Source organism: Elgaria multicarinata, chromosome 8, assembly GCF_023053635.1.
Source record: "Elgaria multicarinata webbii isolate HBS135686 ecotype San Diego chromosome 8, rElgMul1.1.pri, whole genome shotgun sequence".
In the NCBI taxonomy this organism is placed as follows: domain Eukaryota; kingdom Metazoa; phylum Chordata; class Lepidosauria; order Squamata; family Anguidae; genus Elgaria; species Elgaria multicarinata.
This window is the reverse complement of record NC_086178.1, coordinates 47,721,685-47,744,703: the sequence shown is the minus strand read 5'-3', so window position 1 is coordinate 47,744,703 and position 23,019 is coordinate 47,721,685. Positions and strand designations below refer to the sequence as shown.

At 42.3% G+C, this 23,019-nt stretch overlaps 1 protein-coding gene across 4 annotated transcripts in view; it reads left to right on the top strand.

The window, feature by feature from the left end:
• The window catches only part of HDLBP (high density lipoprotein binding protein), a 68,857-nt gene that overhangs the window by 27,604 nt on the left and 18,234 nt on the right, over positions 1–23,019 (top strand). For 2 of the 4 annotated variants that reach the window (XM_063132262.1, XM_063132261.1), the window contains exons 2-16: positions 4,206–4,270; positions 6,834–6,946; positions 8,514–8,668; positions 9,302–9,517; positions 12,452–12,658; positions 13,694–13,909; positions 14,948–15,154; positions 15,532–15,639; positions 16,364–16,468; positions 16,974–17,052; positions 18,320–18,459; positions 18,644–18,748; positions 20,374–20,487; positions 21,065–21,151; positions 21,322–21,453. In XM_063132262.1, the coding sequence (XP_062988332.1) occupies positions 6,871–6,946; positions 8,514–8,668; positions 9,302–9,517; positions 12,452–12,658; positions 13,694–13,909; positions 14,948–15,154; positions 15,532–15,639; positions 16,364–16,468; positions 16,974–17,052; positions 18,320–18,459; positions 18,644–18,748; positions 20,374–20,487; positions 21,065–21,151; positions 21,322–21,453 (1,947 nt within the window). In that variant the 5' untranslated portion in view covers positions 4,206–4,270; positions 6,834–6,870. Of the gene's footprint in view, positions 1–4,202; positions 4,271–6,833; positions 6,947–8,513; positions 8,669–9,301; positions 9,518–12,451; positions 12,659–13,693; positions 13,910–14,947; positions 15,155–15,531; positions 15,640–16,363; positions 16,469–16,973; positions 17,053–18,319; positions 18,460–18,643; positions 18,749–20,373; positions 20,488–21,064; positions 21,152–21,321; positions 21,454–23,019 lie in introns of all 4 variants that reach the window. The other 2 variants (XM_063132263.1, XM_063132264.1) reach the window with 1 other exon arrangement.

The window sequence follows — 23,019 nt, the reverse complement described above, 5'->3', positions numbered from 1 at the left end:
CTAACTTCTTTAGAATTCTAGCTTTCCCATGTGATTTGCGGCTATTTCACCTCCAGTTTCCCAGCTACCTGTCCTCGTCCCTTATAAATCCTCAATGTGTCCAATAATATTTGTCTAACCTCTTCTAGAAGAGTGCCTCTTTCTAGCTTCAGCTATGTACAGCAGCATTAAAGATCACAGGTCTTCTCACTTAATAACCTTTGAATGCTGCTTCATTTTGACCAACTGTCTGGGTATACAGTAGTGCCTTTCTTTCTGTTCATTGCACCTTGGGTTTCTAAACCCTCTTTTTTTCATCCAGTGAAAAACTAGTTTCCTGCCATTGTCCTCTCTGATATTACAGCTGTTGCTCCCTGCTTCCCCATTATCCATACCCTTCCTGCTGAGAGTGGCTCATTGTCCAGAGTCCAATGGAGAAGACCCCAGTCAAATGGCCTTGTAGCCTTTTTTTTTACCAGTCACCAACCTTGAATTTTATTTATTATTTTTATGACAAACCTTTAAGCAGTGCTACCTTTTGATGCAGAATAGTTATTCTTTCCGCATGCCTACTTCACTCACAGCTATTTTCTGTAGTCTAGAAGCTTCACCCGATCCCTTCTTTGTACTGCGAAGGAAGAAGTGTTGTCCAGATACCTGTGTTACCCCACCTCCACTATCCCAGTGATTTGTTTCTATATTTTTAATGTATCACAGTGCTATCATCTTTGGTGAACATCCTAGTATTTAATTGATTCCATGGTGGATAGGATATCTTAAAAGCCAGTCTTTCTTTGTTGCATTTGTTTGCTTATAAAGAGGAATATTTGCCTGTATCATCAGACAAGGTGTATTAAATCTCTGTTAGACAATTATTTAACTTAATCTTTTACAATTCAGCTTTTCACCATTCTGCATGATGTAGTCAGAGGATTGTATTTTTATTTTAAATTTATTTAAATTTAGTTTTAGGCCCACTTTAAGGGTAGAACCCTCTCAGTTTTCAGTGGTAGTCTAACTTAAGTCCCATTCTTTGCAATGGATCTACTCTAAGTAGACATTAGATACAACCCAGATATATTCAGTGCTTGTAAGTAGAGAGAAACTGACGTTTCCATCAGAACCAGTCCCCATTCTGTCTTCAGTTACAGTGCCATCCCTTTCAGGGCACTGTGAAGTCAAAAAGGTGGAGTTCTTACATGTCTTTTGCTCAACCCAGCCTAAACCCAGGTGTGGAGTGTAGGTAGTATGTTTGGTGTCTCAGATTGACTGAGAGTACTGTTCCTGCCTCATTAGAAGTGTTTGCATGCAATGCCTTGCTTGTTTATAATCCGTTTTTATTCCTCCCACTCCACCACTTCTCAATCTTAATAGTAGCTGCCACCAGTTTTTGATGTGTGTTGTCTCTTGTAATTTTATAATAAAAAATGCTTTGTAAAAGAGTAGGTCAGTTTTTAGAATTTATTAACCCTTGACATCTTGAATTTATTACTAGAGAATGCATCAAGTAACCTAGTAACTCTTTACTAGTTTGCTAGCAACAGCCCTTTCTGACCTGACATGAACTTATGAGGATACCCTTTATTTCTCTAAATTAATGACAAAGCAGTAATTCACTCCTGGAGGATTTCTATTTTGTTCATAAATACACTGTCTCGAGTTTCTGGTGTTAACTGCTATGCAAATCTGTGCAGCTTCTGTGGGCATGATGAAACCAGCAGCTGTGCTGCAAGGTTACATTCCTGTCAAGCAGGCACTGAATGAGGTTATAGCACCCAAACTTCTTGACTTGAACTAGGCCTTTCCGGAGCATAGCTTAGAACACTAAACTCGTACCGAGCTAATGGGAAGGTCTAAAAAAAGGAATCAGAGCCAGAAAAACTGTTCAGTCATGTGGCGCCAGATCACGTATGAAGAAGGGTGGAAGTTACATGATCGATCATATATCGGTATGCTGCTGATTGTGTTAATAAGGGGAGCACCGCACAACTATTCTGACTTTGCAACTTGCCGAGGCTGTTGGTCCTGGTTAAGCCTGCAATGCCAGCGCCTTTCCCCTGAAACTCTATAGTGTTTTATTAAAATACATTGGAAAGGGTGTTGCGTAGTTAACATGCTGCTTCCTGGCCATATTATTCCACTTGGGGTTACAGGGCAGATTTGTTTGTTCTACAGGTCTGAGCAGTGGCCACATGTGCCAACAGAAGTACTTTCTATTCCACAGAAGGGCAGATGCCACATTGTTTTCCTATCAAGCCCTGCTATCTGAGGTAGTGACACATCTTGAATAGTGACATGAATATTCAAGTGTTGGCTGTTGCAGAGAACATACTCCTCTAGTCTATCCTGGCTTAACCTTGTGGCAAAACATACAGCATACCCCAGTTTTCCACACAGTAAACCAATTACTGTGATCAAGTATATACCTTCTTGATTACTCTTTAAAATCATACAGTTTTATATACCAATTCCAGGCCCAGCTTTATGTCCTAATGGCGCCCATACCTGATCCATGCAAAGTTTGTGGCAAGCATGTTGGCCCGGCCCAAATGTATGGATTTGCTTTAAATCTTGTTCTTTTTAAGCTCCCAACCTTGTCCCTTGTTTTCCTTCTGGAGAACTAAGTACACACTCAGGTGACTGAGTTGTGGATTTCAGATTTAGTTTAAAAGGTAAGGGAAATGCCCGGACACTACAGCTTCTTTCAGGACATTTTTCCTTGGAACAAATGCTGTTGCTGCAATGCTCAAAGTAGATAGTAGCCCTACCCATGAACACTGATTAGACACTCTCCCTTGCTGCTGTTTTGCAAGCTGTTTTGAGCGAGTTTTCCCAGTGGCACAGGTATTTGCAGTTAGACATCTGACTCCCACTGAAATCCTGTAGGGATGTTTGGAATCTAAAGGCTGCACAACTTTCTACAAAGAACTGTAATCTAGCTTGGAGCTGTTATCTCATGTAGAAGCAGGTAGTGTTTCCAAGATGTGATGTACACACATATGTGCCCAAGTTGAGTATTTGCATGTCTGTGGGTATTTCATAAAGCTTTGTATGTTCTCAGATTGTGATTTTAAGAAAGTGCCTGATTTACCCAGCCTCCACTAAACTACATTCCTATCTTCTGACTATGTCAGTTTTCTTGGCAAGTTTTTAATTTGTTAGTTTCTCTCTGTGTGTCACACAGTTGGAGATGCTTTTACAGCATTTAAATTCCAAATTCATATCCCACATCTGCTACTAATCTACTGCTTCTTAGCCTAACTTAGGGTAGTTGTGTGCAAGAGTATGAGCCCAGCCAAAGTTCATAGGCCAGCGTTCCCCAGCCTAGTGCCCTCCAGATATTTTGAACTACAACTCCCAGTATTCCTGGCCATTAGGCTGGGAGCTGATTGGAGTTACTGTCCAAAACAATTGGAGAGGTCTAGGATGGAAAAGTCTTCATGGGCAATCAATTGATGTTTGCAGTAGGACTTTGAGATAAAATATGAGATAATGCCTTACTGTTTGCTATACTAGAGCACGCATGACACTCTGACAGAAAGATTGATTTATTTAGAAAACAAAACCTTAAGTGACACTGTTATAACCTCTGTTTAGACAGATTTGTGATATTTGTCCTTCTTTTGGTCTAACACCCTGTAAATAGCAATTTGATTTATCCAAACTTTGGCTACGCTCCAGAGACATTATATGTGGGTTAGTTGGTTGGGGGGCTGCACACAGCTGGAGCTTTTGCTAAAAGCAAAGGAGATTATCCTTTCTGACTAAATTGAGGTTTGTCTCTTCAGCTGTGACAGAACTGGATGAAAAGGAAAGCTCTGATTGCATAGTTCTCAATATATTTTTGGTGATGTTTCACTCATAGAATTCTCTTGCAAAGGAAAGCCACACAATTTGCCCATTTAGATGTGCTTTAAAAACACTTCTGTTTTGACAGGATTTTGAACTCTGGGATACTGAAATGTGGGTGAACTGATACGTTGCCGCCTTTTGTGTGTGATAATTTAAAATATAATCTTGTGATTTTTACTGTATTCTTTTGTGTGTGGTGGTGGACAACTCTTGTTGAAAGGCAAATTTGAAATTTTATTTATACGTTGGGTCCTGGCTCAGATTTACCAGGGGGATTTCCAGGCCAATGAGATAATTATATTATTATATTTCTGATAATGGAATTTTAGCTCTCTTAGAGCTGAATAACTTTTTTTCCCCTTTCTGAAAAGCAGAAGCTGGCAGGCTGACAAACAGGCACCTCACAGGACGGACTTTCTGGCTACTGACCATTTAGCTGGTAAGTTTACAAATCTGTGTGGTGGAAAGTGTTGTATGTCAGACATTTGGCCCATAGTACTTTTGAACATGTGGTTTTTGTAGTGCCCATCAGTCATGCATGGACTTGCAAGTGTACATATTATGATCTCCCAATTACTTGTACCTCAGGGTGGTTTTTAAAGGGGATACACAGTGCACCTTTGTATCCCGGTTATTTTAACAGTATTCTAGTTTGGATTTAAACTACAAGTTCCACCATTCTGCAAGAAAAACTTTGCAGAATGTGAAACATTGTAGCAAAAAACTTTGACCATAGTTCTTTGGTCAACTTCTTTGACCATATTGCGGAAATAATAATAATAATAATAATAATAATAATAATAATAATAATAATAATATATTTCTTACCTGCCTCTCCCTTTGGATCGAGGTGGGGAAAAACATTAAGTACAACAATACAATAGTTTACCATATATGGATTGTCTTACTGTACTGAATACAGAAACCAAAGACTAATAGCTTCACATTTTTGTGTCTGTTTTAAAACAAGTATTTTAAGACTAGTAGTTTTACCCTACCCTGTGCATGCTTACCCTACCCTGTGCCTGTTTGCATTCTCTTCCCCTCCTTATTGTTTTACTATGATTTTATTAGATTGTAAGCCTATGCGGCAGAGTCTTGCTATTTACTGTTTTACTCTGTACAGCACCATGTACATTGATGGTGCTATATAAATAAATAAATAATAATAATAATAATAATAATAATAATAATAATAATAATCAAATGCCCTATATATTGCACTGGAAATGACTGGGACTACATAGTGGGCTAAGGTTCCTGCCCAGCACTGAAAGTGGATTCCAGCTTTGTTTAATGTGATTTATTCCTAACATTCTGGTAACTGCTTAGTGTTAACTCATACCTTGAATGCTCTGGTCCCCTTGTAAAAATTGTTGCCCATTGTTGTTCTTTTAAAGTACAAGAAAAAGTGATAAAATAATGAAAGGGAGAAATTCTACATAGATTCTTAAAATGCCTGTACTAGCTTAGAAAGAAGATAATTAAAGGGAATAGAAAAGAGAGATATAATAGCAGAGAGAAAGTGAAAAAGGATTATAATTTAGCTGGATATTGCCTAATTCTTATAATTAACAAGCAGCAGGGCTGAAAAGGAAGCACCTTTCACATAAAACACAGTCAGCCTGTTCCATAGGATATTTGAAGGCCAGCCTTGTCTAATTGGATTGAAAGTAGTGCTGGAAAGTTTTATGGAGTATAAGGCCTATTAGCTATCTTTTACTTCTTGTTGTCAGAAATAGGAAATGGATATTATTTGGATTGCTGATTGCAAGAAGCTTGGCAGGCATATCTGAAACTGGCTGTTGTTGTCAGATTGGCTAAGGAATTAGAATAATAATTTTATACTGTAATATTATGGATGGAGTGTCCTTTAGCTAAAAATATTGTTTCACATACAGCACTGTTGGTCATGAAAAAAAGAGCCTGTGGTAGAGGCTATAGAATTGTGGTAGGATAGTAATTGAGTCTATGAGAAATGGCCAAAGACCTTAACAATTGATATATAGTAAAGGATAGTTTTCCATACAGCCCTGGCATGTATATAGCAGGGTCTTGCACATACATCTCTATATGCTTATGGTCCTGGTCACGTTGACGGTTCTGTGCTTTGGGGAGCAGGGAACATTTGAGGCCAAAGTTCATTCCCATGCCCTGTTGAATGTAAAAGCTATGTGCTGAGGCTATGTGAGAACTGAACTAGAGTTACATCCGTTATAGCACAATATTTATGGTAGATGTAGCAGAGACACACTGATTTTCCTAGATGATAGCATCCTTCACTTTACGTTTTGTGACGCTACTTACGACGCTACTTTCCACCATTAGCTGACATTCCGCCATTATAGAAACTATTGCAAATGTTGTTGTAGCTTTCTGTCCTGGACCTTTAAGGCTGTTGGAGGAGAGTGGTGATAGCAGTTCAGTGCTATTTCTAGACAGAAAATAAGTGCAGTCATCCTATTGCAGCCATCTTTCCCAGCTTTGAAAAGTCTTCTAGGGGCAATACAGTACAGCAGTAATACAATACAATGCATCAATCTCTTGGTGGGTTGGCTGGAAAGGATACCATGACACCACTTGCAGCCCTGGGAAAGTTTGTTGTGGCTAGGAGGAGGTGATACAATTGCCTGCTCAGCCAAGGGCACTTTATTACATATGCCAGGCGAGTGGTCACTTGTGGTACTTCTATTTCAATCTAGCTTTCCCTATTTATATATGTATTTATTTATTTTAAATATGCCATAGTGACTATCAATGTGGTATAGTAACTAAAGTGTTCGACTGGGATTCAGGAGATCTTAGTTCTAGTCCCCACTCGGCCATGGAAACCCACTGGGTGACTTCGGGCCAGTCACAGACTCTCAGCCCAGCCTACCTCACAGGGTGGTTGTTGTGAGGATAAAATGGAGAGGAGGAGGATTATCTTCCTTGGAAGAAAAAAAGCGGGATATAAATGCAGTAATAATAAATAAATGACACCTTTCCTTTCCTATAACCAGTGGCATACCCGGATTGTGTGTGGGTGGGAAATCGACCATGAGCTCCGTGGCAGTTTTGACGCAGGAAAGTTTTGCTGAACATCGCAGCGGACTTGCTCAGCAGCAAGTGAAAGGTAAGACAGCAAGACACGTTTACTGTAAAATCACACTAGATAACTCCTGCACAGAAGCTGTTCCTTTGGCTACTGCTTAATTCCTTAATCTTCCTGGGAGCCTATTGTTCCATGATACTTAAATGGAACAATAAAATACTCGTGGGCATTGGGTTAACAACAAAATTGGTTCAGAATATAAATTACTAAATCTGTAAATGCTTCCCCCTAGATTCTCTGTCAACACATAGATGCCTTTTCTTTACTTTTTTTGCTGAGCTATGGCCCCTCCCTTTGCCATCTCTGTGTACTGGACCCTATTCATTCATCATCTCTCCATGTGGCATATTTATGTACTCTAGATCAGGAGTGGGTCACTTGTGGCCCTCTAGATGTTTTGGCTGACAGCTCCCATAAACCCTCCCATTGGCTATGCTGACTAGGGCTGACGAGAGTTGTGGATGAGAATACCTGAAGAATCACATGTTCTAAATCCTATGGATTAATGTGGGGCTAGATTATTGGCTATAAGATCCTCACTTAGAGCAAGGGGCTTGACTAAGCTACCTTTGGGTCCTTTCTAGCCCTATTATTCTATACTTGTAGCCTTATCACAGTACCATGTCCAGCTACTCAAGCGATTAAATATTTGTTGTTCTTCTCTGACCTTCAAAGTGCTGGGTTGAGCAAAGTACAGTGTATGAGCAGAAGGCCTGATTGCTCACATTTTTATTCCATTTAATTATTCTTCCATACTATCCAGCCAGCTGTTCTTATCAAGAGAATATAAAGACAATAAAAAAACTTTATGTTGCCACAGAATAGTATAAATTACAGCAGATATAGATTGAATAGTAAATGGAATTTAATAAGTGTGATCAAGTAGCAGGGCAGCTTATCAATGGAATCTCAGTCAGTGCATGACAACTATGGGAAGGTATCATAAATGAGTTGCAAAGACAGCCAAGGAGTCATCTAAGTCTATGGTGCAGCATAGCTGTATTAGTGGGATCAGTTTGCAAGTGAAAGTAGCTCATTCCTGACTAACCTCCCGCCCTAGTAAAATATTAACTAAACAAGCAGGGAAAAATCAATTGGTCCGGTTGTAGCTGCTGGTCTTCCATTTCTTAATAGAAATATCACTTGCCAATTCAGCAAACATTTTGAGTTCTTGTATTCAACTGCTAGTGTTCGTAAATAGCTTGGAGTTAATTCTCAGAGGGGCAGTTCTGACAGTAGAGATAATTGAGTGGATAATCTGTTTGTTCGTTATGACAAATATGCATGCCACACGATTCTGTTGACTGTAATGAGGAAAAGGTGCAATGTGCAAGGGTACCGGGCATATGATAAAGTCTGATTTCTACAAGAGATGTGGGCTTCCTTATTTTTATATAGTCAGGAATGACCACTGATAGCATGGCAAAGAGAAAGTAGATTCATTTTGATTCAGTGATTCTAATAGTGTGTGGCCTGCATTTTCTGCAATCAAACCAGAGAATGTTAAATTTGGGCAGGGGGAGGGGGGTATTCCGGTGACCACTGTCTGTCCATAAACTCCTTGGTTTCCTTGCTTGCTCCACTCTAGTTACAGCTTTAAATGCTGAAGAAGAGAATGATCCTCCAACCTACAAGGATGCCTTTCCCCCTCTTCCTGAGAAAGCAGCGAGTTCAGAGGCCACCCAGGAACCTGCTGGTGCCTGGAGCAAGATTCGACCAATCAAGGCTTCTGTTATCACCCAGGTGGGTACAAAGATGATTCCCCCCTGCACTTGTTTTCCTACCCTCTGTATAAAACAAAGATCAGGCGTTTAAAATTAAACTTATCTCGGTGTAACCTCTGAAGGTTGATGTTTTTCATTAACCCTGCCAGCATGATATTGCAGGGAAGAAAGTGTGGTAAGCAGGAGTTCTGATTGACTAGGCCTAAAGACTTTGCTTGGAAAAGGGCAGCATATGCCTGACCTTGCAGTTTGGGAGAATTCTGTGGGTGTAGAATGAGGCATTCGCATATACTGGCCTCATTCAGTGACTGACATTGTAGCCTGAAATGAGATCCTGCCGCATGACTTCTGTGTTAAACTAGGGGGGCATGCAGAGTACCTGACCTCTGAAGGTAAATTCAATCTGAAAAGTTAAATCTCTTTTTTGTAATGGCATAGAAGCTGCCCTTATTCACACAGTTAATGTGGTTCCCAGAGCTTTGACAGTGCAATGCTACACATGTGAGTGAGTTCAGTGGGGCTTGCTCCCAGGTAAATGGATCTAGGATTGCAACCTAAGTTTCTTCATTATAGTCTTGCCTGCTCAGCTTAAGGTGTGTGTGTAAATTTTTAGTTCTTTCAAGTTGAACAAAACTTTCTTTTACTTGAGCAGGTGTTCCATGTACCGCTGGAAGAGAGGAAGTACAAGGACATGAACCAGTTTGGAGAGGGGGAGCAGGCCAAAATCTGCTTAGACATCATGCAGAAGACGGGGGCTCACCTGGAGCTGTCTCTTGCAAAGGATCAGGGACTCTCGATCATGGTCTCTGGCAAGCTAGAAGCAGTGATGAAGGCTCGGAAGGAGATTGTAGCTCGGCTTCAGACACAGGTGACTGTCTTAGTCCTCCTTTCTTCTCCTTGTATGACCTTCCTAGGGCATGGAGAATTCAAGGTGTGGGTGCTCATAAAGCCTACAGTTGTTTTTAATGGCCAACTCACCTTTGCGCTGCATCTTAAGGCTGCAACAGGTAGGCTGGAAGGATGCCAGAATTAATCAAAATAAGGTTCAAAAGCTAATTATAGCCCATGCCTTTGATCTGGGGCTCTTCACATACTTTGCCAGCAACCACTCTAAGGCGAGAAATGTCTTTCCAGAAGCACAAACCTGATGATGCTTATGGGTGATGCATTTATTGCTGTCTTTTTTACAATGGTTGCGAGATACATTGGGCTTATTTTTCATAGCAAAAGGGAGGGATGCAAAGTATGTGTGTTGGGGGAAGCGAGGAGGTTCTTCGAGAGGAGCAGCGTTCCTGAGGGAAAAAATGGATCGGGACTTCCCTCTTTCTTGGCAAAATATGTCTCAATGGTAGAGGAGGGATGCCACTGGATGGACGGTGGCAGACATAATGGGGGCAGCAGTGGGCAGAGAGTCCTGAGGGCAGGGGGTGAGAGTGCCTTTTAGGCAAGGATCTCACTCTGCCTCATGAGAGAGCTGACTTTGCTACCTTTCACTAAGTCTAGACCAGGCTTCCCCAACCAGGTGTCTTCCAGATGTGCTGGATTACAACTTCCATCATCTCCCAACTATCATGGCCATCTGGAGGGCACCAGGTCGGTTTAGATGTTTTAAAGTGAGAAACCTCTTATTTTTAACAGTAGTTCAGCAAAGGAATGAACTGCTCAAGGCACTGTGGCTTCTCCTTCCTTCTGAAGTTTTCTAAAAAAACAAAGTTGCCACATTCTTGCTGTTTAATTGTATTAGTGTGAAGTCTGAAGACGAGAATGCCATCAAAGTTTTCTTAATGTATTTTTGTGGAAAGGTGTTTTTTTAATGTGGAACAATATTTGTCCTAATGTACAGGCTAATTCTCAGTGCTTTGCCCCGGTCTCAAAATCATAACCAGAGGGATTTCTGCCTAGATGCAAGTTGTAGAAGAGAACACACTGGAAAATCCAGATGGGTAGCGTCATTGTGGTTTCTCTGGCTTCCCATGGAGAAGATCATACATACATGTGTCCTCTTGGTAAAATGCCCTAAAAGTCACAAGGAGTGGTGGCCTGAAGAGACAAAATATTTCACTTGAAATATGTTAGAGTTATATTCATAAATTGAACATCTAATGAATATAAGCTAGTAACGAGCCTTGTGTGCATCATTTTGGGCTTGCAAAACCGTGTGGAGTCATTTCATTTCTCATCTACTTCATAATTCCTCTTTGTAAAGCTCTATTAGTTTGGTCAAATGAATGAAACAGTAATTTCTCCCATCAGAACGAGTGTGCGTGCAATTTACGGTTACATGAATAGTGATTTGCACACTTGCATGTCATCTTCCTACGGGCCAGTTGATTACTTTTTCTCTCTCTTTTTAATCATATACTGTGCCTTCATCCAAAAGAGGGTTTCAGGGTGGTATATACAAAAACTAGATAATTATTACAATAATGATAGCACAAAACCTAATATAAATACATTAAATATTAGAGGCATAGAAACTATTTCACGCCATCACAGGTTTGATCAGGGCCTCATCTCCAGGGCTTTGTAGCATCTTGATCAATTTCATAAGGCCCTCTGGCAAAGGAAAACTTTTACTTTGGCCAAGTATTGGTAGCCCACTCCAAATGAAATTTTAAGAGGTTCTGAAATGATGTAACAAATAGTCCATTCAACGTAATTGTGCTTTAACTATGTTAAAATATTAACCTTTAGAGCAGGGGTGCAAAAAGTACAGTCCGTGGACCATAAGCAGCACCTGCAGACCCCCAGAATATGGTGCTGCTGGAAAAGTGTGACAGGGTGGGAGGAAGAAAAACGCTCTAGGAACAGGCTTTATGGTTCCTGCCATAGAAGACTTCTTCCTTGAGTGTCTCTGGAACATCCTAAACTCTAGGGTAGTACTTGAAGGTTCTGCCAACTTCTGGGGATGCTCTAGGAACAAGGCTTCCTTGACAGGAACCATAGACTCCTTCTCCTCCCCTCCCAAAAAGGATGAAATTAAGTTGGGGTGGCTGGGAGAGGAGGGGGGTTCATCTTAATGTTGTGACAGGGAACAGATGTTGCTGCTGCAAGACCAAGTTGTGTTGCTGCTGGTGTGTGTGTGTGCACGTACATGCTGGTATGTGCAGCCTCCACCACCCTAGCAGACACCCTTGGGGCAGAAAAGGTTATGCACCCTTGGTCTAGATCATATGATCAGACTAGTTCATATATCAAGTTTTTCTGGATTGTTTCACTTCAGATTGAAGTCTGGAAGGTTTTTTCTTTCATTAATCAAGATTCAGAACGTCAAAGGAAGTTAGGGATTTGCATGTTTGAGTGCTTCCTCTCCCTCTTCACCCCCCCAAAACCATCCCCTGAATCTAGAAAAATAGTGTATTAGTGAGAGACATTGAGGCTGAACCTAATAAAACTGAATGGACAGAATGTGTGCATGGGAGAACTAGGCAGGGGTTTCTATTTATTTTTAATATGTGGGGAGAAGTAAAAAATGCAGTTCCCCCACCTGTAACATAAAGTAGTACAGTTCAGAAAAATCTCCATTTGGTTCTGCTGAATGTATGGACAGTTCTCCAGTCTCTCATGGTTGTTTACAATGGTGAACTTTGGCACATACAGTTTTCCCCCCACTGCTGGTTCATTATATGGTGGGAGAAGGTGCATCTTTTGAAATTCTCCCCTCCATCATGGCATTGAAGATAGAGAAGCACGGTCCACTACTGCATTGGCCAGTCCAACCTTTAAGGTGATAGAGATACATCTGTGTTATGAAAATGGACCTGGCTTGCAGATTCATCCTACTACTTGATCTTTGCTGTAGGCTTCAGCAACAGTGGGCATTCCCAAGGAGCATCACCGCTTTGTCATTGGCAAAAATGGAGAGAAGTTGCAAGACCTTGAGCTCAAAACTGCCACTAAGATCCAGATCCCCCGGCCAGAGGACTCCAGCAACCAGATCAAGATCGCCGGTACCAAGGAAGGGATTGAGAAGGCTCGACATGAGATCCTGTTGATCTCTGCTGAGCAAGTAAGCTGCATTTTCTCCTTCATTGCCTTTGGGAATTTGATTTAACAGCCCCTTTTTATCAACAGCAAAATATCTGAAAGAGCTTCAGCTATTGGGCAGTATAGAAATGTAATGAATGAATGAAGCGAATGAATGAAAGCAAGTTTCATTATCTTCAGTTACACTTACGTCTGAGCAAACATGCTAAAGGTCAGAGCACCTAGATGGTTTGCCTACAAAGCTATGTAGGGCCTAAGTCTAGATACACTCTTTTCTATTTCTGCTTTGTTGTGGGAAGACACGCAAGTCCAAAAACACTGAGAATCTGGCTCTGTCCAATACCCTTTCGACTCCTAATCTTAAACTGTTCCGATGAGGGATTTTTAATGAATTGTTTTATGTTTATGTATGTATGTATTTGCTGCAATTCCGGGATAATCACACTGGCACTTTCAGCCTCCTCAGACATCTGCATGTGACAGGCAAATGCAAACACTGCCCAAGAAGTGTCCAGGAGCACGAGAAAAGAAAGACGAATGGGGCGGGGAGGGGGGCACGTCTACTATCCCATTTACTGTGCCATTACGAAATCATTTGGTTCATGTGGACCATTAAGATTAAACACTGTTGCAGCTGCAAGATATCTGTATCACATTGTTCTCTACTCCCCACCCCCCCCACCCCAATCTCCTTGAGTTCCTGGACACTCTGTTCTGAATTCCCTCCGTCTTCAAGGCCCTTTCTTTCTCACACTCCCCAGCACTTCTAACAACCTTGCTCATTCAGGCTCTGTTTTTAACAGACCACATATCTCCAGCCCAGCCTGGTTATACAAGATGCCATAGGCATGGAGGAAAATAAAGTTTCGGAATTTGGATATGCAGAAGCTGCAGGCATATCAACATCAGATTTGAGAGCTTTATACTAAGAAATGTAGAAATTTCATTAAAATGTAAGGCTAGGCATCCTTTGCTACTGGCTTCACAGTACACCTTTTTCACAGTGCCTTAGGCAATACTGTATTAAATTACATATATGTTTGATTTTATTTCTCAGGATAAGCGTGCAGTAGAGAGGTTTGAAGTTGAGAAGGTGTACCATCCGTTCATTGCTGGTCCTTTTAACAAGCTGGTGAGCGAGGTCATGCAGGAGACAGGGACACGCATAAACATCCCACCTCCCAGCGTCAACAGGACTGAGATAGTCTTCACTGGAGAGAAGGAGCAGCTGGCCCAAGCAGTGGCTCGTGTTAAGAAGATCTACGAGGAGAAGGTATGGTTTGCCGTAGTCTCTATGCAGTGGCATATTGCATAGGCCAGCCAGAGAACTTCCCAGAGCAGTTCTCAGGACTGTCAAGTGCTCTCCCTATCCCTGCTGTAGAGATGCTTCCTGTCTTTCCCCTCTGATTTGTGTTGAGTTTGCCCTTGCTTAGTTTTCTCTTCACCTCTTCAGATGTGAATTGGAACACAGTGAGTGTTCTCATTAGCATTTTTCCTTCTGAAGCTTTGCTGCTGATGCTCTCCTTTAGAATTAGTCTGAAATTCCCGGCTATAGGATCATCAGTTCATGCATGCATTTTTGGTCACTGGCACAAAAGCATAAATGCAGAGCCGCTGGTCATTTGATTAGCTAACCAATCAAAATTATATAGTGGTAATAGGAATCTAGTACTAAAGTACATGCAGATATGGTCTCCCTCTGTGTGCGTCTCTTTCTCTGTCATATATTAAAAATATGGAAGCCCTGTTCAGGCACTATATTTAGGAGTAAGCTGAACATGCAAGCAGGCCTGTTCTGAGTAGCTTCACCCCACAACTTTGCTCACAGCAAGTAATCTCGCCCTCTGGCATTCACACGTGTAGGGCAGGGAGGACAGTTCCATGCATACAGCTGTACATGTGCAAACTCGAATATGACCTAGAACCCTGCATGATCAGCTTCCTTGCACTGTATAGGTGGACATCTGGGGGAACGGCTACTTGGCAAGAGCCACATTGGGGGCGAAGCTCCTTGTTGCAGCCCCACTCATGTACTTACCTTACTGTTAAATATAACACCTGAATAGCACTAGAGAAAGGAAGGAATCCAGTCTTACTATATTACTTACTTTATCTTATTATATTTTAAGGGTTTGTACTGCATGCGCAGACCAAACATTTCCTTTGCGTGCCTGCCTGTCCCTGCTCTGCCTTTACCTGGGCCAAGAGTTTTCCCCCAGCTCTGTCTGGTGACTCCTACACACACACACACACACACACACATTTTTCCTGAACCTTTGGAATTGATGCTCCAGCTCCTTTCTGCCCCCAGAAAAAGAAGACTACCACCATTGCCGTGGAGGTGAAGAAATCCCAGCACAAGTACGTCATCGGCCCCAAGGGGAACTCCCTGCAGGAGATCTTGGAAAAAACTGGAGTCTCGGTCGAGATCCCACCCACTGACAGCAGCTCGGAGACTGTGATACTGCGTGGCGAACCTGAAAAGCTTGGGCAGGCACTGACTGAAGTCTATGCCAAGGTAACCAGGATGCAGCTCAGCTAGGTCTTTGTGGAATTTCCCTTTTTAATTCTTTTACAAATACTAAATCATTAGAATTGCTATGTTGTTAAAGTGTAACCGTTCAGAACAAATATAGTGTGTTCAGCTTTACTGTAAACTTCCTCAAACGCTGCATAAAAATATAATAGGTAGCCAAAACCAATACTACGATGGTCTTTTTGTGTAGTTGTGGCTTGCCAGAGCCTGCACCTTCTCGTTTGAGAGCTTGCTTGAGAATGCTGCAATGAGAATTTTGGATTGGGATAGGAGCTAGAATGTTCAGTGCCTGTCATTTGGGGTAATACATATTGCTCATGGAATCTTACAACTCTTCCTTTCAACAATGTCTTTTCTAGGCCAACAGTTTCACAGTCTCCTCTGTCTCTGCCCCCTCTTGGCTTCATCGTTTCATCATTGGCAAGAAAGGGCAAAACCTGGCCAAAATCACCCAGCAGATGCCAAAGGTATGAGATACTGAGAGTGGCATTTTTCACATTAACAGTGGGTTCAAGGCATTGCTAAAGAGCAGTGGCTCTCAAAATATCCATGCATGTATGTTCCCTATAGCTGTAAAATGACTTAGAATTTGAGGGCAGTCATCTACAAAGAGCCTTGTCTTATCCCCCACTCCCCCAGAAAGAAGAGAGAAAATGAGTTGAAACCTTTTCAGGAAGAGTGTGTGTGGCTTCTTATAACAGCTTGCAGCAGTTCTGATACATGAGCTTTTTGTGGGGTTTGTTTAAACACCACAAGCCGTTTTATCACAAATAAGACCAAATTACAGCTAATAATATGGCAGCTAAAAATCTGTGAAGGCTTCTACATTTAAATGCCACCCAAAGCTTGGGTACATTTTTCAGGTGAATTCCACAGACGGGGTGCCACCACAAAGAGAGCTCTGTCCTGCATAGCCACCCACCTCTCATCTGAAGGTGCAGTTATCCAGAGAAGGGGCTCAGCAGATAATTTTACTGGTCAGTTGCCTAGGTTTCATTCATTTTCAGCCAGTGGTTAGGTCCTATTTCTGTGAAGTCTACCCCTCCCATCTCTAGAAAATATCTATACAAGGGATGCATTGAAAGAAACATATTTGCTTGCAGGAGAAAGTCACACATGCTCCCCTTCTATTACGTTGATCCCTCTTCAGTAGTTTTCATTTTGCTGCTGAATTTTCTCTCTTGCAACAAGGTTCACATAGAATTCACTGAAGGAGAGGATAAAATCACTCTGGAGGGACCCACCGAGGATGTGAATATGGCTCAAGAACAGATTGAGAGCATGGTCAAGGATCTGGTGAGTTGATAAGCCATAACATCTGATTGTGTAGCCACCCTCTCAATGGAGGAGGTTGTCAAAAGTTGCAAATACAGCATAGCTTTGTCTTACAAACCATTACTCAGACGGTCAAGTCTTGGATCTTTGCTTCCTATTTAGAATAAATATGCAGGTTAATTTTTGTTTAGTGGGATTTACATCTGGTATGCGTGCTTAGGACTGCGGTCTCGGAGACAAAAGGCGACTGTTAAGTTTTTCAATGGAATGACCATCAAGAGAACAAAGAACTGTGTTAAAACATGTTCTGGGTAGAGCAGTGGCGAAACTGCTGGGTGTCCCCAAGCTGTGTGCTTTCTATTCAGGCTTGAGCTACTTAGTTCAGTTGAACATCTGGATTAATGGTGGCTAGTTATCTATTGTATTGTGGCTGATATTGCTGTCCTGTTTTTTTATTATTATTTTTATTCGTGGGCATACTGTTGCTCCTGATTTTGGCTGATTATAGACTGTTCTTTGTATGTAGATCAACCGGATGGATTTTGCAGAGATCAATATTGACCATAAATTCCACAGGCATCTCATTGGAAAGAGCGGAGCCAACAGTGAGTTAAATATTTTTCATTGGCAAAATGTGTGCAAAATTAATATTATTGCTATTATTATTATTATTATTATTATTATTATTATTATTTTATTTATTTATATAGCACCATCAATGTACATGGTGCTGTACAGATTACACAGTAAATAGCAAGACCCTGCCACATAGGCTTACAATCTAATAAAGTTGTAGTAAACAATAAGGAGGGAAAGAAAATGAAAACAGGCACAGGGAAGTGTAAACAGGCACTGGGTAGGGTGAAGCTAAACAGTATAGAGTCAGAACAAACTCAATATTTAAAAGCTATTGCTGTTCCCCACTTGTACTTATTAGATAGAAGCTGCCTAGAATTTCATCTTTTCTCTCTTCTCATTCATGTTGGTCTCTAGAAGCAAGCTGTCACGGAAATTAAAATGGGAGCCCCTTATTGAGAAACAATTTGTTCCTAGTTAGAGAGGTTCAATATGTGTGGGAACTTTGGGGAAATATAACTTGGAGACATCACTCTTCTCCCCCCATCCCCCACTTTCCCGGTTATTTTGTTGTACACAGAAGGCAGTATCCAAAGCCGGCAGTCCACCAGCTCTCCATAGGTGGCACAAGCAGGAACGATCGTTAGCTTAATGCGAAATTAACGCTTCCTAGAGCAACCCCGGAAACTAGCATTTCTGGAATGAGGCAGGTCGTTGGAACTCCCTTCTGCAAGCTCTGCTGGCTTGTTCTGTTCCAGAAATGCTAGTTTTGGGCAGGGACGCCCTCTTCCCAGCAACACCCTTTCCCACAATGCCTGGCTCTGAGGAAGGAGCCCTCGAGCCAGGCATCTGGGTGGGGCCGCCGCTCTGAAGAGCTGCTCTGGCCACATTTCCACCCAACCCAACGTGTGTCTACAGAGCCCTTGGCTACCCTGCATAGTAGGAGGTTTCAGCGGCGGCAGCAATAATGCCACAGGTAGGTAGAGGGGTCAAGAGGGGCGGTGTGGGAGGGAGGGAGGGAGGGAGACAAGGCAGGCGGGGCAGGGAGGGAGATGTGGAGGGTATGGGATTGGGAGGGAGGGAGGGGGTTTGGGAGGGAGGCAGATGGGGGGAGGGGGTTGCAGCAATGGCAGCCAGAAGCAGCATATGAGCTTTCCCACCTCAGGAGGTGAGGTGTGAGAATTTCTGCTGGCGTTGCTGCAGCCCAAGTAATCTTCTTGTTCTGACACTCTGAAACCTGTATTGTAGAAGACTTGCAGTGGACAGGTGTTCTTAGCAGGATGTTTTTATTTACAGTCAACAGGATTAAGGATCAGTACAAAGTGTCCGTGCGGATCCCTCCAGACAATGAGAAGAGCAATCACATCAGGATTGAAGGAGACCCTCAGGGAGTTCTAGAGGCCAAGAGAGAGCTGCTGGAACTCGCATCACGTATGGTAAGCTGTGGAGAGCTGGACTGTGTGGGTGAATAAAGGGCAACATATACAAGTCTTCTACAACCTGGTGCCTTCCAGATGTGTTGGACTGCAATTCCTCATTCCCAGCCAGGTTGGGAAGGCTGGCATGTACTTCCAGCCTGTTGTATTCATCACAGGGACTATTTTTTGCAATATTTTTCAGGAAAATGAACGCACTAAGGACATGATCATTGAGCAGAAATTCCATAGAACGATCATTGGGCAGAAGGGTGAACGGATTCGAGATACCCGGGATAAATTTCCAGAGGTAACAAAAGACTTTAAAAGCCCAGCACAAATGTTATGTATTTTTACATGTATAGATAATCCCGCACTTGCAATGGATCTCCTTTGAGTTTCTCATTGAGGTCACTGGTGGGTTATATACATTTCCAACACATCCCTCTCCTCATAGGCTGGGCTGAAGCTGAAACAGGCTTTGCTGCATCTGCAGTGAAACCCCCTCTAGTGTCTTTAGATTTAAAAAATGATCCTTGAGATATTAGGTTTTCTCTCCCTGCCTCCATCCTGTAGGCTGGAAAAAAAGCAAAACCAGAGCTCGTTGGGGTTCTGAGAATTCCATGGCAAACCTCACTTTGAGTTGAGTCTGTATTGGGTTGCAGGCTTTTCTTCCCCTTGCAGAAATGTGTGTGCACTTAGTATGCATTTCCCCCCCAAAATGTATGCATTTTTGTGCACGTGTTTCAATTGTACACATATTTTCCTATTGACTCAAGGATGTGTGCACATCTTTTTTAAAAAGGGGGGGTTTTCTGTGTTCTTTCCAAAATGTACACATTTTTTTAATGCCATGTTGTTCCTTTCCAAATTGCATTGCAAGCTTGGAAAGGTACAGATTTTCAAATGCAAATTGAGTTCAAGTTCACGTTCTGTTCTGGGAGGTGCGAATTGGATAAATTCTGGTCAAAAACAAACAAACTGAAACAAATTTCTTACCCACCCACCATATAAGAAAATGGTCAAGATGTCATAGAATCATAGAATCATAGAATAGCGGAGTTGGAAGGGGCCTACAAGGCCATCGAGTCCAACCCCCTGCTCAATGCAGGAATCCACCCTAAAGCATCCCTGACAGATGGTTGTCCAGCCGCCTCTTGAATGCCTCCAGTGTGGGAGAGCCCACAACCTCCCTAGGTAACTGATTCCATTGTCGTACTGCTCTAACAGTCAGGAAGTTTTTCCTGATGTCCAGCTGGAATCTGGCTTCCTTTAACTTCAGCCCGTTATTCCGTGTCCTGCACTCTGGGAGGATCGAGAAGAGATCCTGGTCCTCCTCTGTGTGACAACCTTTTAAGTATTTGAAGAGTGCTATCATGTCTCCCCTCAAACTTCTCTTCTCCAGGCTAAACATGCCCAGTTCTTTCAGTCTCTCTTCATAGGGCTTTGTTTCCAGACCCCTGATCATCCTGGTTGCCCTCCTCTGAACACGCTCCAGCTTGTCTGTGTCCTTATTGAATTGTGGAGCCCAGAACTGGACGCAATACTCTAGATGAGGCCTAACCAGGGCCGAATAGAGAGGAACCAGTACCTCAAGTGATTTGGAAGCTATACTTCTATTAATGCAGCCCAAAATAGCATTTGCCTTTCTTGCAGCCATATCGCACTGTTGGCTCATGTTCAGCTTGCAATCTACAACAATTCCAAGATCCTTCTTGTTTGTAGTATTGCTGTATGTCATATAGCAATAATATTGCTATAGTATTGCTATATGTCATATAGTATTGCTATATGTCATATAGCAATAACCAATGTAAGACCCTGTCTTAGAGCGCAGAGGAAACCTGGGTGGCCTGTGGATTCCACAGTATGGAACTAGTCACCTGGAAGTCAGCTGCCTTTATAACCTTGCCTTGGGTTGGATATTTCTTTCAGGTTATTATCAACTTCCCAGATCCATCACACAAGAGTGACATTGTCCAACTTAGAGGACCCAAGAACGAGGTGGAAAAATGCACTAAATACATGCAGAAGATGGTGGCGGATCTGGTAGGAGATGATTTCTTTGGTGTTCACCCTTTTGCCACCCCTTAATTGCATCAGGATTGTAGATAACCTTAATTAAGAAATTGGTGCACTATATAACATTGCTAGTTGAGATTTCTTTACCGATTTTATAAGCTGTACTAGGCTCTTAAAAGCGTATCTAGTGTTGAGCCAAAGCCATCAATAGACCTTTCCTCCATGAATTTGTCTGATCCCATTTTAAAACCCAACTAAGCTGCCCATCGCTACATCTTGTGACAGCGAATTCCAAACATGAATTACGTGTTGAATGCATTTTTTCTGAACCCCAAAGCTTTAAATGCTCCACCTTAACACTCCAGCCTTTTCTTGTAGGAAAATGCTCCTATCCCCTGTTTGCCGTTCTCCAGTTTGTCAGTGCCCTCTTTGGGATGGGCTGACAGTTTGTGTACATTATACGGGCCTACTTGTGAGAGTTGAGAGACAAAAAGAGGGGTACAGAGAGAGAGAGAAATGGGGAAAATGCAGGTGCATTTGCATTTGCTAATACGACTTCATATCTATGGTTTACTTATTGCATTATTGTTGTTTTCTTTGTAAGGTTGAAAACAGCTATTCTATTTCTGTCCCCATCTTCAAACAATTCCACAAGAACATCATTGGCAAAGGAGGTGCAAATATCAAAAAGGTGAGACTTCCTTGACTGTTCTTATTGCCCCTGTTTTTTTCGTCGTCCCTCCCCAGCCCTCCCGAACATCCCTACCAACGAAGCTTCACTTTCAGTACTTAGAGCTGCCTCCTGTTCGGCCCAGGAGGCATTCCACGCCTGTCCCTTTAAACCTTTCATTGTCACTGTAGATCCGTGAAGAATGCAACACTAAGATCGATCTCCCAGCAGAGAACAGCAATTCGGAGACTATTATCATCACGGGGAAAAGAGCCAACTGTGAAGCTGCTCGCAACCGCATTCTCTCCATCCAAAAAGAGTTGGTAAGAGAAGGAACCCTTCTGAGCTCATTTGAAAGTGGTTCAAGTGGAGTCCAGTATATCTGATACATTACTAATGTCAGTAATTAAAAAGAAGAGTTGCCTGCAAGTTGATTCAGTTCCCTTAAAGCAGGGGTGGGGAACCTCTTTCCGCTCAGGGGCCAAATTCAATTTTGGAGAAGTTCTTGGGGGCCGCATTCCAGAGTGGGGAGGAGCCGGAAGCCAACAGGCTGGGGCCACACACACACAGAGCATATTTTAACTTAAAGCTCTTGCCGCCAATAACTAAGCTTTAGGGGAGACATTCCAACCTTTTAGAATTGGGAGAAAACTGCACTAAAGCTGGGAAATCACCAAGCGATTGGTGGCTGAAGGAAAGGGGATGGGGCTAGAGGCAGGGATTTGAGGCATCTGGGGATCTGCAGCCAGCTGGATTTGGCCCCCAGGAAGACGGGATTTGACCCACAAGCCTCACGTTTCCCACTCCTGCCTTTAAGGAACTGCAAGTCTCTTGGGTGTTGTTGTTTTTGTGGTTGGGGACGTCTCCTTTTATTGTGCCACTTTCCAAGGATTCCAGGTGAACGGCCATCTAGAAATCAAAAATGTAAAAAATTAATAACTTAATTCACATCACAGAGATGCCCTTCTTCCATTCCAGTCATAAAATTAAAAGGCCACTTGCATAAGATTAAAACCCTCAACTGCACCTGTTAATCTGAGTTGGCAAAACTCATCATACATTATGTTCGGAAGATGTTTAGGCTTGTTCTTTGACAGACCTCCAGTTCAACCTTGCCTAACTTGGTGCCCTCCAAGTGTTTTGGACTACAACTCCCTTCAGCCCCTGTCAGCATGGCAAATGGACGTGGTGATGGGAGTTGTAATCCAAAACATCTGGAGGGCACCACTAGGAAGGAATTCTGTAATTGGGAGAGTACCCGCCCAAAAAGCCTGTTTGAAAAGTTAGCAGTTCTGAGAAATCATAGATCACTATTCCTTTGCGAGAGTGATTTGTGGTGATAACTTTGTGGGAGGCTTGCATCAATTATTTATTGATACGTTTAAATCAGATTGTTTTTAGATTATGAAGAAGCTTTTCTCAAGGGATTTTGTTTCATTTAATTCCATGTACCAAATATATTATATTAAAGAACAGCTGAACAATCTCTACCTATGAAGATCTTGTTGACTGATGGGTCAGTAATTAGGTTGGTTAAATAAATACACTAAAGTAAATATGCAAAATGAACACTGAACTGGAAACCTTTCCCCCGTGCCCTGTGCAATGCACTGTATATCTAAAACATGTTACTTTGTCTGGAGGAGGCACTGCCTGCTTTAACTAAATAAAAGCCTCTGAAGCAAAAGGAATTATCGTATTGATTGGCAGGTAGAAAGGGGGAGCACCTGCCTAACTGTGCAGCCAACCGAATTTTATGGCTAATCCATTTGATCTTTGAGGGCGAGCGAGCAGAGATGTTTGAGGACGTATTACTGAACCGTTGTACTTCAGTGATTCTCTCCCCCTGCTCCTCCCATCTCTTTCACAGACAGTGGAGAAAGGTGCAG